General features: G+C 37.9%; 2 protein-coding genes and 1 non-coding gene across 3 annotated transcripts; 1 reads left to right on the top strand and 2 right to left on the bottom strand.

The window, feature by feature from the left end:
• The first annotated feature begins 1,200 nt into the window (after positions 1-1,200).
• On the top strand, positions 1,201-1,303 carry LOC137716646 (U6 spliceosomal RNA). Its single transcript, XR_011065711.2, has one exon. It is a non-coding gene; the product is annotated as a U6 spliceosomal RNA (small nuclear RNA).
• LOC137715497 (F-box/kelch-repeat protein At1g55270) lies at positions 1,293-4,657 on the bottom strand. The gene is made up of 2 exons (XM_068454842.2): positions 4,258-4,657; positions 1,293-2,918 (listed from the first exon to the last, which is right to left on the bottom strand). The coding sequence occupies exons 1-2, from the start codon at positions 4,318-4,320 to the stop codon at positions 1,668-1,670; spliced, it is 1,314 nt and encodes a 437-aa protein (XP_068310943.2). The 5' UTR covers positions 4,321-4,657; the 3' UTR covers positions 1,293-1,667.
• Positions 4,658-6,840: 2,183 nt separating this feature from the next.
• On the bottom strand, positions 6,841-12,583 carry LOC137715144 (DEAD-box ATP-dependent RNA helicase 37). The gene is made up of 7 exons (XM_068454380.2): positions 12,399-12,583; positions 11,126-12,025; positions 10,965-11,048; positions 9,559-9,801; positions 9,101-9,268; positions 8,848-8,961; positions 6,841-8,009 (listed from the first exon to the last, which is right to left on the bottom strand). Exons 2-7 carry the CDS (start codon positions 11,876-11,878, stop codon positions 7,503-7,505), a joined length of 1,869 nt encoding a protein of 622 aa, XP_068310481.2. The 5' UTR covers positions 11,879-12,025; positions 12,399-12,583; the 3' UTR covers positions 6,841-7,502.
• Between the last annotated feature and the right edge of the window lie 2,488 nt (positions 12,584-15,071).

Consider the following 15,071-nt stretch of genomic DNA (forward strand, 5'->3'; position numbering starts at 1 on the left):
TGACACCAATTTTATAGTCTTGGATGGTTGAATCCTGTAGTCAATAATGGCAGATATTATTTAAGGTCAAAAAAATTATTACCCTGACGTGTACGTGTAAGCTCTCAAATACAAATAGTGTGTACACTAATTAACAATCAGCATGCACTATTAGTCTATGATTAGGTCGTCTAATCAGCCTAATTAGTTAGTGATTAAGGTCTCAATCATCCATCTTTATCCACGAGGGAATCCAAATATTTTACTTAATTTTTTTCACCAACTTGCCAATAGAATAGTTATTTTAGATGCAATCTTTGGACTAATTTATTTTTAGGTCAATCTTTGGCCTAATTATCAAGCATAAAATGATAAAAAAAACTTTTTTCACCTTTTCTGTTTTTTTTAGTTTTTGAAGCCTGAGGTATCCTGTTGGGCCCCAAAAAGTATTATTAATTAATAGGCTTGGAAAGTTTAAAGGCGTTTCAGTTCATTTCTGATTACAGTTAAATGACACAGATTCTCTCAAAGTTTTCAACTAGGCAATCACCTATATTTGTGCTAGTTTTGTACCTCGAATTCAAAACCAAAAAGCAAATCTGACTTGAAATTCTACGATAAACATAATTTTGTTACTCTTGTGTAACTTCTTTGTTCTTTCTTTCCCCTTTCCTTTCCTTTCCTTTCCTTTCCTTCAATCCATATGAAACTCATGCTTCTAAGTTTTAGAAACGTTTGAAGCTATAAATACATTCATTCTGCTCATTCCCCAACACAAATCGACTTTGAGTTTCGAGGCACGTTTCTCTTCAATCCCTTGCCGAATCCGACATCAAAATTACCCTTTTGGTTACTGAACTTTCCGAGCAAGCTGCTGCGATGGATGCTCGTCAAGAGGTTGCGGCTGCCGACGGGAGCCAAAGGATGCAGAAGGAAAAGGAGAATACAATGAAGAAACAAATGGTGAACCGGAGGATGAATGCGGTGGATGATCAGGAAGGCGACGTCAATGAAATGGCTGATGCCTTCATCAAAAAGTTCAGAAACCAGCTCAAGATTCAAAGGGAAGAGTCGTTCAAACGGTTTCAGGAAATGCTTGCTCGTGGAGTTTGAAATGTCTTGCTATGAACAAAAATAACTAAAATTATGTGCGTCGTGGCTACAAATTCATAATTTTTGTTGTACAAAAAAATAGGTGACGCTGATATTCCAGCAAAATAAAGAAATTTGATGTCCTGTCCGGTGAAATTAGAACAATTCAAAAGATTACCATGGCCCCTGCACACGGATGACACACATCGAAAAAGAAGAGATGATGGATTAATGGAAAAGTATATATTGAATGATCTCTAATGACCCATGTATATTCACAAAAGCATCTCTAAGATTACATGATACTAAACATAAAATCCCCAAAGCACAAGACAAAAAGGCCTTGACCAATATAACTAGATTTACAAATTTATCTGCCCTCTCTTGATCATGAATATATAGAAATGACATCAAAAATCTATTTCCGAGACCAATAACCTCGAAATTCTATTTCCGAAACCAGTATTCACCAGTCGCATACCAGATCGCTTGCAAGAGATGACTGTCTTGGCTCTACAGATACACCAACAATGCTTCTCATCGCAACTCTTGCTTCACACAAAGCATAAGCAACACCGACAGCAGTTGTCAGCCTGTCATGCTTGGAGCACTTGACAGTGTACAATGTGACTCTTCAAACCATTTCGGCCTGCTATACTAGACCATATATTTGAGACTAGAGTTCTAAAATGACCTTTGCCGGCGATATTTTCCCAAAGGTGAGGGTTGCTTTCTACATGTTTATCCGGACTTGAAACATCAACTAAACTGATGCTCATGTTATTACGAATAATGCAAAGCTTCCCGTTAAGGGGAACAAGCGCAGCAGCCTCCAAAGCACAAGAACTCCCTAGATGAACCTTGCTATCTATAAATTTGTTCCATGAATCTGATACTCTATCATAAACCCTAAGCTTGCACCCATCATGGCAGTCCAGAGCATAGAGCTGCCCATTTAAAGAAATACTTGGGTTGCGCCACCCATCAACCATCCCGTCACTAATAGGGGTCCAGGTATTGGCTTCAGGAGCATAGGCTTCACTCATTACCTCACGGTGTGACCCAAGTCCTTTTAGGAACCACATTCCATCATGAACCACCCCAATAAATGGCACCATAGCTGTGCTCATATCGGAAATAAAGCTCCACCGATTTTTGTTTGGATCATAAATTTCAGCAGAACGAAGAGTCCTTTGAATTCCTTCACACTCCCCACCAGCTACATAAAGACAATTATTAATAACACAAGAGCCAAAGAAATGGCGTTTCCGAAGCATATCCGGTGCCCTGTGCCATTTATTTGTCCGAGCACTGTAAAAAATAACCCGTCTCATAGATCCCTTCAGTGGATGTTTTCCTCCAAACAAGTACAGGTGACAACCGCTAAGGACAGCACAACCAAAACCAAGTGCGGCAGAATACTCACCAGGAACGGGTGGAAGTGGCTGCCAGAGCTGATATGTGGGATCAAAAGCATGCCAAGAGATCCTTCCATCACGGTCTCTTTTGATAACATAAACCCATTCTTCCGCCATTCCAAGACTTTTCCTAAGCGAATAAAAGAAGTTTCCAGCTAGAAGGCGATACCATCTTTTGCAAACTATACGGAGTTTCCTATGTTCAACACGGGGGACTCTGATTAAACAAGCAATTGCAAGATCATCAGGTAGACCAGGCAGGAGGGGTGGCTGGATTCTGGTCCTTTCCCGGCGTAAGTTTTTTCCCCTGTGTGCATTAGGATTGATATCAGGCTGGATGCAAATCTTTGATCCTGGGACAAACTTTCTTGCCCCTGCAACAGTTTTGAAGCCTGCATCTACTTTACAATAGCATGATATGGAGTCAACCTGCAAAACGAAGGCATGTCAGGATGCATGAGATAACGAAAGTAAAAGGTAAGTTAGAAACACCGAGGGGAAGCTAGTGGCCACGAGTCCATGACACATATTTTGATGTGCTTGTGACAACAGACATACAGTAGGCATGGATTTGGAGACATTATATGGGACTGCTTAGTAAAATAGCATGATTCGCACCCACTGAAATAAAATTTTGAAAAAAAAAAAAAAAATCTGGGATGGTAACAAAAGTTCAAAATACAAGAAAATGAAAGTAGCAATTGAATCCTTTTCCACAGCATGAAAAGGGTGGAGGGGTTAAAGGATGCAAGTATCTATCTACAATGTAAAGGATGCCAGTATTTATCTACATGTAATTTATCACGCAAAAAGAATGATATTGTTGCTCAAAAATGAACTACTCAAGCACTACAAAGTTATTATTAAAACTCTAGAAATACGCTACAAAGACACTAACCAAAGGACTTGCAAGTGACACCTTTAAGGACCTCAAAGGAGTCATCTGAAAGTTCTCTCAAAGCTACTGCATCTAGTCATTTTGAGATCCTCTTCCTAATTTGGCAGTGCATTCCTAACAAATAAATTTGGCCTAAGTTCCATGGCACTTTAAAGTCCCTCATCCAAACGCACCCTAAAAGATATACCAGAGAACAAGATAGAAATAGCTTGAGTAACCATCGACGTGAAAAGTAAATGCAGTAATTTCATCCAAAATATTTGTAAATGTTACAAAAGCGTAACTGTAACTCATGTGGAAGGCAGTTAATCGTCAAAGAACAGTAATTTCTTAGCAAAGAATGACCTCCTTTCTCTAACTTTATTCTTTAAAACATACGTTTAGGAAGAACACACTTTCTAATTAAACCAAGAGAGATATCTCAGGTTCCAATTTGATCATCACTGAGAAGCAGCAAATACGATCCCAACACCACGAAAATCAGAATACTGCACCTCGAACTTTAAAAATAAGGTACCCATTAGAGCACTCAAGAAGAAAAAACAACCAAATGTCCAATCTTTTGTCAACAATTTTGCACGGTTCAGCTCATAAAAATCAAAGTTAAACATTTCCTCATCCCCTATGTTCATACAATAAAAAGTCAAAACCTTTCCCCCAAAGAATCACACATTCAACAAAAATACTTGCTGAGCACCTCTAAAATCTTAAGAAAACAAAAACCCAGAAGCAAAATCCAAAATTTCTCCACAATTTTTCACAATTAAGTTAAACTTTCATCTGGGTATCTCTAAAATGCCATGAATTCAAAGGAAAAATTATAAAAACATAAAAGGGAAATTGGGTTCCGAGATCAGTGAGGAGACTAACCAGTGGGGCTTGAACTCTGAAGCCCCTCTGAGCATTGGAAGGCTGTTCAGTGTTCTGGTCCATCTGCGAATCACAAGCTCATAGAAAAATGGTTGGATGAAGCTTGGATCGAGAAGCCACTTTGGAGCTGGAAGTTCAATTTCTTGAATCCGATCCAGCCGATAGCAGAAATGAACTAAAAGCTTTGTTTTTTTTCTTCTGGGGAGGTCTGTTTTTCCATTTTATCTGCAGATGCAAACAAAAAATGCAGAAAAAAAAATAGAAGTCTGCCTCCACCAACTGGGAAGTTAGACTACGAACATCAAAATGTGAGGGCACGTCTTCTCTCTCTTTCACCGTCTCTATCTCTCTCCAGAAGAGAAGACTTGTTTGCACTCTCGTGTTTCTTTCTCTCTCTAACCTAAAGAGTACAGCTGGACCGTGGACCTGACCAACTTTTAGAGAGATTTTTAAGCGTGACAGAAATACAAAATGGTATATTATGTATTATTATATTAATGATATAATATATATATATATATTAAAAAGTTAATAACTTAAAAAATAAAATTATTCACTATTTATATAAAAACACATAATGTATCATTCGTGTTCCAATCAATATCAAAATTTTCTCGAACTTCTGGTATTGTATAGTGATAAGTAATTTTTGTATTTTTAGTCTGAAAAACTTAAAATAATATAGAGGTGGGTCTTGAAAAATTTGAACTAATTTATTTTAATGCACTTTTGAAATTGTTAAACCTTTTTTGTTTTTTCATTTAATTTGAGCGTTATGGTGACACGTCACACACATGCAGAGACTCGCGCATAAAAATTAACGTTAAAATAGATAAGATGGACCAACAACATTACTGACGAGATGAAACACAATGACCTAATTGGTTAAATTCAAAACACAAATTTGTTTATACAACGAAATTGGAAGATGATTTTGGTTAAACTGCATAATTAACCAACATAAATAGGTATTGAACTCTTCAGTCATTGATGTTGAATCTAAATCTTCATACTTACAAGAAAAATATTACTAAACCGTAACATTATTTAAAAGTTAAATGTAAAACATAATAAATCAAACAAAATGCAAGCAAATAGAGGAACCAAAATGGTGTTTTAACCCCCTTCTAAAATGTTTTATTTTAATTTCAACTCCAACAAGGGTGACAGAGCTCATGCCCAAAACTCAATTTAGGAGAGAGAACTAGTATCACAGAGAGAGAGAGAGAGAGAGAGAGAGAGAAGACAACGGGAAGGTTTGAATATTGCTTTTGGTCTCACGAAATATTAATAGCTCACCTCCACCACTCTTTAATGAGCTTACCTATCCATTGGTGACTGTTTTTATGAAATATCATTTTCTGTTTCTCACTTCCCCCCTATTATCTTCTTATCCTTTTCTCCAAATTTTAGTGTCCAATTATTTCCATGGGAGATAAATTAATTGAAATAGACTATTTTTAACGTCACTTATGAGGTCCGAGCTCATGACTTACTCCAACAAATTAATGATTGTGCATCGCTATACCAAATTTTCATTATGTTAGTAGTCCGACTCGGTAAATCAAATTTTCATTAAAGGGTTTGTCTTCGGTAGTCTAATCTTACAAGTAGTCCGACTTTCTAAACAATTTTCACAATCGATTTTTTAGAGTCAATCTTCACCATTCATTTTCTAAACTACTGAGGGATTGAAGAAAAATTGGAAGTTAAGAAAAGGAGTGGGGGAAGAGAATATAAAAATGGACAAAGACTTGAAAGAGGAGTCTTCTAGCATTTTGATTTGGATGTGAGAAAGAATAACATAAAATGTGTACTTGCTCTTTTGGCTCATATGCACTTGTCAAAGAAGCTTCGTTTAAGTTTTGATATGTCAAAAGACTCAAAGGGAATAAAGAACCTCTTTTTTCTACGTGATTAACCACTTAATAGAGTTGTTGTTGGTCACTTACCTCTCCTTTATGTCCCACACGCCACAAATGAAAATGTAGGTCTCTCTCTCCCACTCTATTTGGTGTTAGGATTTGACAATCCAACGCTCTAAATTGTTTTAATATAAAAAGAAAATCGGCTACTTAATGCTACAATCTAGCGATATTCCTCCTCACTCGTAAGTAAGAGGTATTAAGTTTGATTCTCGTCAAAAGTAAATTGAATCACATTATTGCTAGCTCATTGTAAAACTTAGTTCACCCCCTCTCCTTAGTATAAATAATATCAATTGTAAAAATAAATAAATAAAAAATCGAAAGTGCAAAAATGACAAGCGTGTTGCCTGCTCAACTGACCTAACATACATTTGCATTTTTCAACTTCTTTATGTAGCCATTTTATATATATTTAGAAACGATATAGGGAAGAGAGAAGACAAGCATAGAACCTCCAGAGTCGGATACAAAAGTGAATTAACCAACTCAACTACCAGTCACATTTAGAAATAAAATCGATGTTAACTTAGAAGTTAGGACCTTTCTTCCCTTGCTAAAATTTCTCATTCAGTTCCAACACAAATTTCTCATTCATAACAAGAAGAAAAAACGCATTCAAAGCAAAGTAGGCACTCAAAATAAAAGAAAACCGATCTGAAAATACTTGGCCCTTCTGAATTTCACATAGCTTGCATAAAAATAACAAACGTTTCGCGTTCAACAACGACTGGCAACTAAGATTACTCCGGTCCAATTGGTACCGAAAGTTCCCGTTCAAATCGGAGAAATCTGGTTTTCAACGAGAGCTTTGTATTTATTTCAGTCAGAACCAAAATATTACAAAAGCCCTATAATTCCTCGTGTTCAACTCCTTGAAAGGAGGAAAGAATTGGCAGGAACTGAAGAACCCTCAAACACTATAAACCCGACAAACTGGGTTGAAACGAACATGCCTATGAGATAAACAAAGATGTGGCCGAAAAGAAACCCTCTCCCCTCTCCCACTACATATTCTACAACCCATCCCAACTCACACGCCAGAGTACGTAATAAGGGTACAGAATGACTAAAATGACAGTAATCCCTACTCTGTTAGCACCTTTTAAATCGACACCTACGAACATTACACAAACCTTCTATTCCTGTGGCACCAATACCGAACATAAGTACCCCCTCCCCTCAAAACATCGATGAGCGTCTCCGACAATGTAAAACATTGGTCGTTCAAACCAAACATTACATAAACAAAAATATGACCTTATAAAGAAGTCTGCATCCATTACCTAAGACACTGTAACTGCTTTGAGGAGTTAGCGGTTAGTCCCACGCACTGGCCACCCCAGCACCATATCCTCCAGAGGCACCCCCATATCCACCAGAAGCACCCCCATATCCGCCGCTGCTACCCCCACCGCCTCCACCATAGTAATCATTGCCACCCCTGCTGAAAGATGAATCCCTTCGGAAGTCACGGCCACCAAACCGGCCTCCCCCAGAACGACGGTTCCTCCCACCACCAAAAGAAGCTCGAGCTGCGTACCGAGACAGCCAAGCAGGTACTTCTTGATTTGATTCTTGCATCAATTCTGCCAAAGACCTGGCAAGTGATGAATTGTTCTCATTAAAGAAGGCAGTAGCCAAGCCAGACTTCCCAGCTCGTCCAGTACGACCAATGCGGTGAACATAATCATCAATGTCATTTGGAAGATCAAAGTTGACAACATGTGCAACATGAGGAATGTCTAGCCCACGCGCAGCCACATCAGTAGCCACCAAGATTGGAGTGTTCCCACTCTTAAATGACCTCAATGCTTGTTCTCTTTCCTGCAGACAAGTACAGGTAAACAAATATATAAACAAAAGGTAGAATTCAAACATTAATCTTATAACAATGCAGTCCATCGTAACTACTACATGATCTCAAGCCCCTGGAATAACATCCAATCCTAAGTCTCAAATTGATTATACAAGGGTACATTCTTAGACATCAAGCCAATTAAGTTTCTTCTAAGCCGAAAGTTCAAAACAGTGTATATCCTAAAAACAGCTTCTCCATACCACTTTATCACCCAATTCATATTTCTTTTATCAACATAAAAGAGGAAGAATGCATCTCCAATCACTGCCTGGTGCAACTTGACAACAAACCAACAAAAATCCCAAACCTAAAACTCATATGCTTCGCAATGTGATGTACATGGGTCAATAACCAAAATAAAAGGGCCAATGCATGCTTATAAATACCAACAAGCCCATGGAAAGCCATATCATGACACACACAGTATCAGCAAGCAGCAAAAGATTCAAACAAGGTATTTCATAGTCCTCGTGTTCTCTACTGGTTATGTACCTGTCATTCTTTGCTAACATGCTACTTAATGTTCACTGGAATCTCAACATCCAGGAAGGAGAACCCTAAATACAACATTCCCAAGCATGAACAATCTACTAACTAAAAAATCTGAGTTAGAATATCCATGTTTGTTCTACCACGACGAGAAGCCTGAATCTGATAACTCGCCATGTTTGTGAGGTGTGTGTTGATAGCAACAATTACAAAACCACACCAATGTTACCCCCCCCACCTTAAAGTTAAATACATACAGTATATCAAGACATGTACCCCCGAAATGACAGAAACCAGATAGCAAAACCAACGTACCTGCTGTGATCTGTCACCATGAATAGTAGTTGCAGGAAAACCATTCATACACAGCCAATGTTCCAGCGAATCAGCTCCCTTCTTTGTCTCAACAAAAACTAATGTCAAAGCTTGCTGCAAAATAAAAAAACAATGCAAGCAACCAATGTTTTCACATTAATAAATGCAAGAATCACACAAATTTAAATTATCCAATTAGTAATAGTTTTCACATTAGTAGCTAAAAAGTTCAAAAGAAGTTCCACAAGAATACCTTGCCCTGTGCGCCATTGGCCCTCTGTGCATGAATAAGGTCCATGAGGTGACTTCTTTTATCAGATTCATGCACAAATTCCACTCTTTGGACAATCAAATCAGTACTAGAACCCACCCTTCCAACTGCCAGAAAGATGTACTTTGCAAGAAAATCAGAGGCCAGTCTCTGCATGCAAAACAAAAGTTTCAAATCAAACGCATTAGAGCTTTTCAGCATAAGGCCAGAACATAAAACCAAAAAAAAAATAAAAAAATAAAATTATCAATTCTACTTAGTTTCTACAACATAAATTCATCTGGTAATCACAACATAGATCTACTGAGGCCTGATTAATTAGTTGGTTAGATTAATGAAGTGTGATACACTGACACTGTTCTAGTTCGGAAAATGTCTACAAAAAATCTATGAAGAAAGTCTTGCATTTATAAAGTTTTTCCCACAAAAAGAAAAATTACCTGTATTTCCTTCGGAAAAGTGGCACTGAACAGCATAGTCTGTCGCATACCTGGAGGAGGCATGTCCATTTGCTCCACAATTTTCCTTATTTGTGGTTCAAAACCCATATCCAGCATTCGATCAGCCTCATCTAGGGCTAAATATCTAATCATCTGCAATGAAACCCTGGCTCTCTCCAGCAAATCCACCAATCTTCCAGGAGTTGCCACAAGAATATCAACACCTCTTTCAAGTTCCCGCAGCTGTCCAAAAATACATCATCAAGATCTGCTATATATCTCAAAAATAACGATTCGGTACGGTAAACAAGAAAATTTAGATACACTAGGATCCAGTAAAGCAGTGTAAGTGTAACAACTTGCAGGATTAAGTACAACAGAACAGAAATGCTCATAGGCATAAGGCATATGCGTGTGCGCACCATGTATCTGATCCCAATAAAAAAAATATGTATTACATGAATGACCACAACGAATAAACAGTTAGGAAGAAAATATCCTAAACCAAACTACGCATCATTTCACAAAATACCAACATAACAGCAGCAAGATGTGAGTATTTAATATGCTAACTATAATGCAATCATGTCGTTTACTTATCAGCTATAGCCTATAGCTTACGAGTTAAGATGTCACACTACACATATGACAACTGACAGCTGTATCCGACTACCATCCCCCATCTTAAGCCTTATTGGTTTGCAAGAGGTATCCAAACCTTTCCTAATACCTTTCCAAAATGATATCCCAGAATGAGGAATGAACCTCCCTGGAATATCTTCTGCCCCTTCTCTATGCCATATTTAACTCCAATCAAGCTTCTTCACAGTTTCAGTCCCAACCCAAATCTCCAAAAAAAAAAATGCCCAAAGAGACCTACACAGTAATTTGCTTATTGAACTTAACTGTTTAGATAAATCCACTGCAACACATGAGCTCACTATTCAGTCCAAAATTCTTCGTCTCTGAAATTTCTAATATGTTTCATGCATATATATTAAGAGAGCTATTTAAGCAATTTCAAATTTATTAACTTTGACATGCTTTTTCAAATGAAGCACAGCTGAGACACAATAACTACAAAATGCAATCAAGAAATTTAACAAGCCACAAACTTTCATAATACGGCATAACAAAAGAACTTCACGTAATTTCTTTCAATTATAGTTTAAACAAATAATGAAAATAGCAGGCACAATCATAGCTTGGGTAAATGAAATTGCAACAAATAAGCCCATAGGTTCTAAAAATGTAAAGTTCATAAGTTGGACTGAGTAATCACCACTCTAACAAGTGTCATTAGAAACGTAAAGTCATCATTATGAAACAGTGCATGAGGGCAAAAGCCAATCCAACATAGGGCTAAAAACCAAGTCAACAGAAAGAGAAAAAAAAGAATGAGAAACCTGTTGGTTAATTGGTGCTCCTCCATACGCAACAACCACCCTAACACCTGTTTGATATGAAAATTTCCGGGCTTCCTCATGAATCTGAAACACAGAGAAAATTTTAATTCTCATGGCCTGCAACATGTGAGGAAATCAGAAAATAACCTTTTTAAACATACTTGAATTGAAAGCTCCCTAGTAGGAGAAAGAATGAGAGCAAGCGGATAAACTGTATGTGCACCACGGGGTGGCCTCTGTGCAGGTTGTCCCTTCATAATTCCACTGATGATTGGGAAACAGAAAGCAGCAGTCTTTCCAGAACCAGTTTGGGCACATGCCATCAAGTCTCGGCCTGCAAGGGAGATAGGAATGGCATGACGCTGCACAGGTGTGGGTTTCACATATTTGCACCTCTGAATATTTTTATTCAGTGCGTCCCCCAAGTCAATATCTGCAAAGGTATTCACAGGAGTGGGAACATTGTCGCCACTTGTCTCAACCGGAATATCTTCATATGCATCAAAGTTAATACCACTGTTCTCTTGCTCACTAAACGGCTGCTCTGTTTCATCATCATCTCTAAAGGGGTTCACTTCTCGTGTTCTCCCATCCCAACCACCACTTCTGCTTCCCCATCCTCCACCGCGACCAGCATTGCCAACATGGCCAGTTCGACTGTTGTCGTTTCTGGGACCACCCCAACGAGGTGCACTGAACCCACCTGGGCCACCTCTATCATTGGTAACCGGCGCAGTATATGCTGGAGCAGGTGGGTCCGAGGAAGGTGGACGGTTACGGAGATGTGGGGGGACATAGGTGGACCGATTAGGAGCAGGAGCAGCAGCATTCCCTGAACCAGCATTGCCAGAAGAGCCAGAACCTACATTCTCAGCTGCAGAATTTGCAGCCAAATCTGCCCATGAAGTCCGCATAGTCGATACAACTGGGACAAAATTATCACTCCAAAATAGCCTCCAAAAAAATATACAATCTTTGAACCCACTTCAAAATTCTCCACAATTGAATCCCTAATTCAATTACAATTCCAACAAAATCCAATCAACGCAGACGATAAAACCCTGAACAAATAAACACTAAGTAAGAAAAAATAAACAAGCAAAAAACTTTACACAAATATCAATTCAAATATGCTAAAGGAATGATCACCAAACACAAAACCAACAACTCAACAACAATGCACCCAAAATCACCAAAAAAGAAAACCCATTTCACCACTGAAACCAATTAATAAAATTTTCCCATTTTCTCTCCTCCTTCGATAAAATTTTCCCAGCAACAAACAGAACCCAAACAAAAGCAATGGGAGAACAATCCCCGATCTAAATGCAACGAAAACAGCAGAATCGATGCTAATGCAAGGCAAGAGATTGACATGCACAGTAGAGAGAGAAAGAGAGAGATGGGGAGAGAGAGAAAGAGAGAGATCTGTACGGAAGCAAAAGCCTGTAGCAGTAGTGCGGACGTGACGACGACGGAAGTTGGAAGAAGAAGGAAAAAGATCTGAGAGAGAAAAAAACCCTAATGTTTTGTTGGTGCAGCTCGCTGACAAAAATATCCAAACCGAAAGCCGCTCCCTTTTCTCTCTCTAAAAAAATAGAAATTATTAATTTAATTTTAATTATTTTTTTCGATTTTATTGCTTTTTCCAAAGGAGGAGGAGGTTTATTTAGTTATTTATTTATTTAAATTAGGAGGAAAATAAAAAGGAAAATTGGGAGAAGAAAAGGAGAAGCCGAAAATCCAACAAGTATTGCGGCTGGCGACTTGTTGGTGAATTAGAATGGGAGGTCTTAATATTTTCACTATCTATACTAATTCCTAATATCTATCAATTCAATCTTATTTACATTCACCTCATCTCACAATTTAACCATTATTTATGGTAATTTTGCGTGATTTACTGCGCCGTAAAATATATAGTGAATTTGTGTAATTACTTGCATATTGAACCCTACATACGAGCCTTTGTCATTTCATCAAAGTTGTGCCCAATGGATACACAACCAAACTCTTGTTTTGGGGGTTATCCACCAAGATTGTATTTTTAGGTAAGGGAACTTCATAAATTTCATTTATCAAATGAAAGAAAAAAAGTATGCATCGGATTTGGAGAAGCCAAAATTTCACCTCTGAATTCCACAAAAAACGAAAATTTCTATAATAAATGATTGATCTGGCATCGAAATTCACACAGTTTGGACCCTGCCCCCGTGCATAGGAGCTTGTGATCTTGGGCGGTGCAACCTCGATGCTTAGGACCAAACCTGGTCTCTATACACTGAAGTTCAGACCCGACCCATAAAGACGCAGCACCCTTAACTTTGTTGCCCAAAATTGAACGTATAAATCTAACTATCTCCCCCAAATCTGGACCCGATGACTCGTGTCATGGGATTTGATTTAGGGCAATGATGCTTGAAATCGAACCTACTGACCTTGTAACCTAACACCTAGGACTTGGAGACATGGCTCCTACAACGCGGGGATCAACATGCATCATGAAAGCCCAATTCTCGCACTAGATTGGACTTAGTGACCTAATGCTGGCAAATGACTTCATGGACACAACCTTTGGATATGTGTCCATGAGTAACCAACCAGTGATGCTTGAGATTAAACCTGAAGACCCTACGCTCCGGTCCAACCATCCATGATCTAATCTTATCTCAATTCAAATTTCTGGGTCCAACTATCCATGATCTAATCTTATCTTAGTTCAAATTTCTACCACAATATCACAATTGCTATTACCATAATGCACGAACCCAAACTCAAAGTCATTTGTCAATATTCTTAAATAACAATGTGGATTTAGTTTTTGAAGTGAAAGTCTTCAATTAAAAAAGAATGGGCCATTTCAAGACTTATGATCAAATTCATAAATTTTGATTGTATTCTCAGTATTTCTGTAATATATATGAACTTGTTTTTTAAACTTAAAACATTATAAAAACACTATTGACGTCAAAACATGCCCATCTCGATTGGGACCATGTTAATGGGTGTGTCATTCCTTACTCCACAACAAATACTGTTAAGGGCTAATCTCCCCTCTCAACTAATCGTCTTTCATACATCAAAAGTTGGAAGTCAAACACTTCATACTAATATAATCCCTTTTGATACTACTATAATTATCCATTTCCCAATTCCAGCTCATGATGGTATAAGAAGGAATCGGATCCCCTTCGGATCCTTGTAAACTAAGACTCCTGATCAAGGGATCCGGACCGTTGAAATTTGATCAAACGGCTACAAACAGGGGGTCCCTCTAAAAATCATAGAGGTTATAATAATTGTAGCCGTTTGATCAAATTTCAACGATCCGGATCCCTTTATCAGGAGCCTCAGTTTCAAATGATCCAGAAGGGGATCTGATTCCGTATAAGAATTCAGGTTAGAGTTGGGATGTCATGTTCATGATTAGACACGAAGCTGTTGTGGCCCCGAGCTCGAAAATCTTTTTGGGAGTATGCATCATGTATGAAACTTGTATAGTTATTTGTGTTTATAAAACTTTACTATATGGGGCTGCTCACATATGAAAGTCTAGATTCGTTGTTACTTTAAGGGTGCATTTGTTGCACCGGATTATCACGGACTGGACAAACTTTATAGATTAAGTTGGACTGGACAAAAAAAAAAAAAAAAGTTTTTGTTAACAAAACTTTCTCCATAATTTTCTAATACAAAGAAATTGAACCCAACATCAAAAATTTTCTGTTGAATCCAACTACACTTGGCAATCAAATTTTACATTCTCTCAAAGACATGATTTGAACCCTCAATTTTTACGTTCTCTTAACCCAAAAACAAAACTTTCCAATAAATCAATGGAACCTAGAAGCCCAATTGAAAACCCTTCAAAATTTTCAATTGGGAACTCAACTTTATATTGAATTACCACTCATATGAATTAGAAGAACCCAGATAAAAATCACATTGATTTTTCGAACTTTCAAACTCATCTTTTCATTGTTTTTCAATCTTTTCTCAATTTCCAAATTACCCCTCCACTCCTCACTCCCCCCCCCCCTCAAACTATCAACTATACCCCCAAAAGTCAACCCCTTTTCATTTTCCCCAATTTTAATATCCAACCTA

The sequence above is a fragment of the Pyrus communis genome, chromosome 3, assembly GCF_041283825.1.
Source record: "Pyrus communis isolate YQ-2024b chromosome 3, ASM4128382v1, whole genome shotgun sequence".
Taxonomy (NCBI): Eukaryota; Viridiplantae; Streptophyta; class Magnoliopsida; order Rosales; family Rosaceae; genus Pyrus; species Pyrus communis.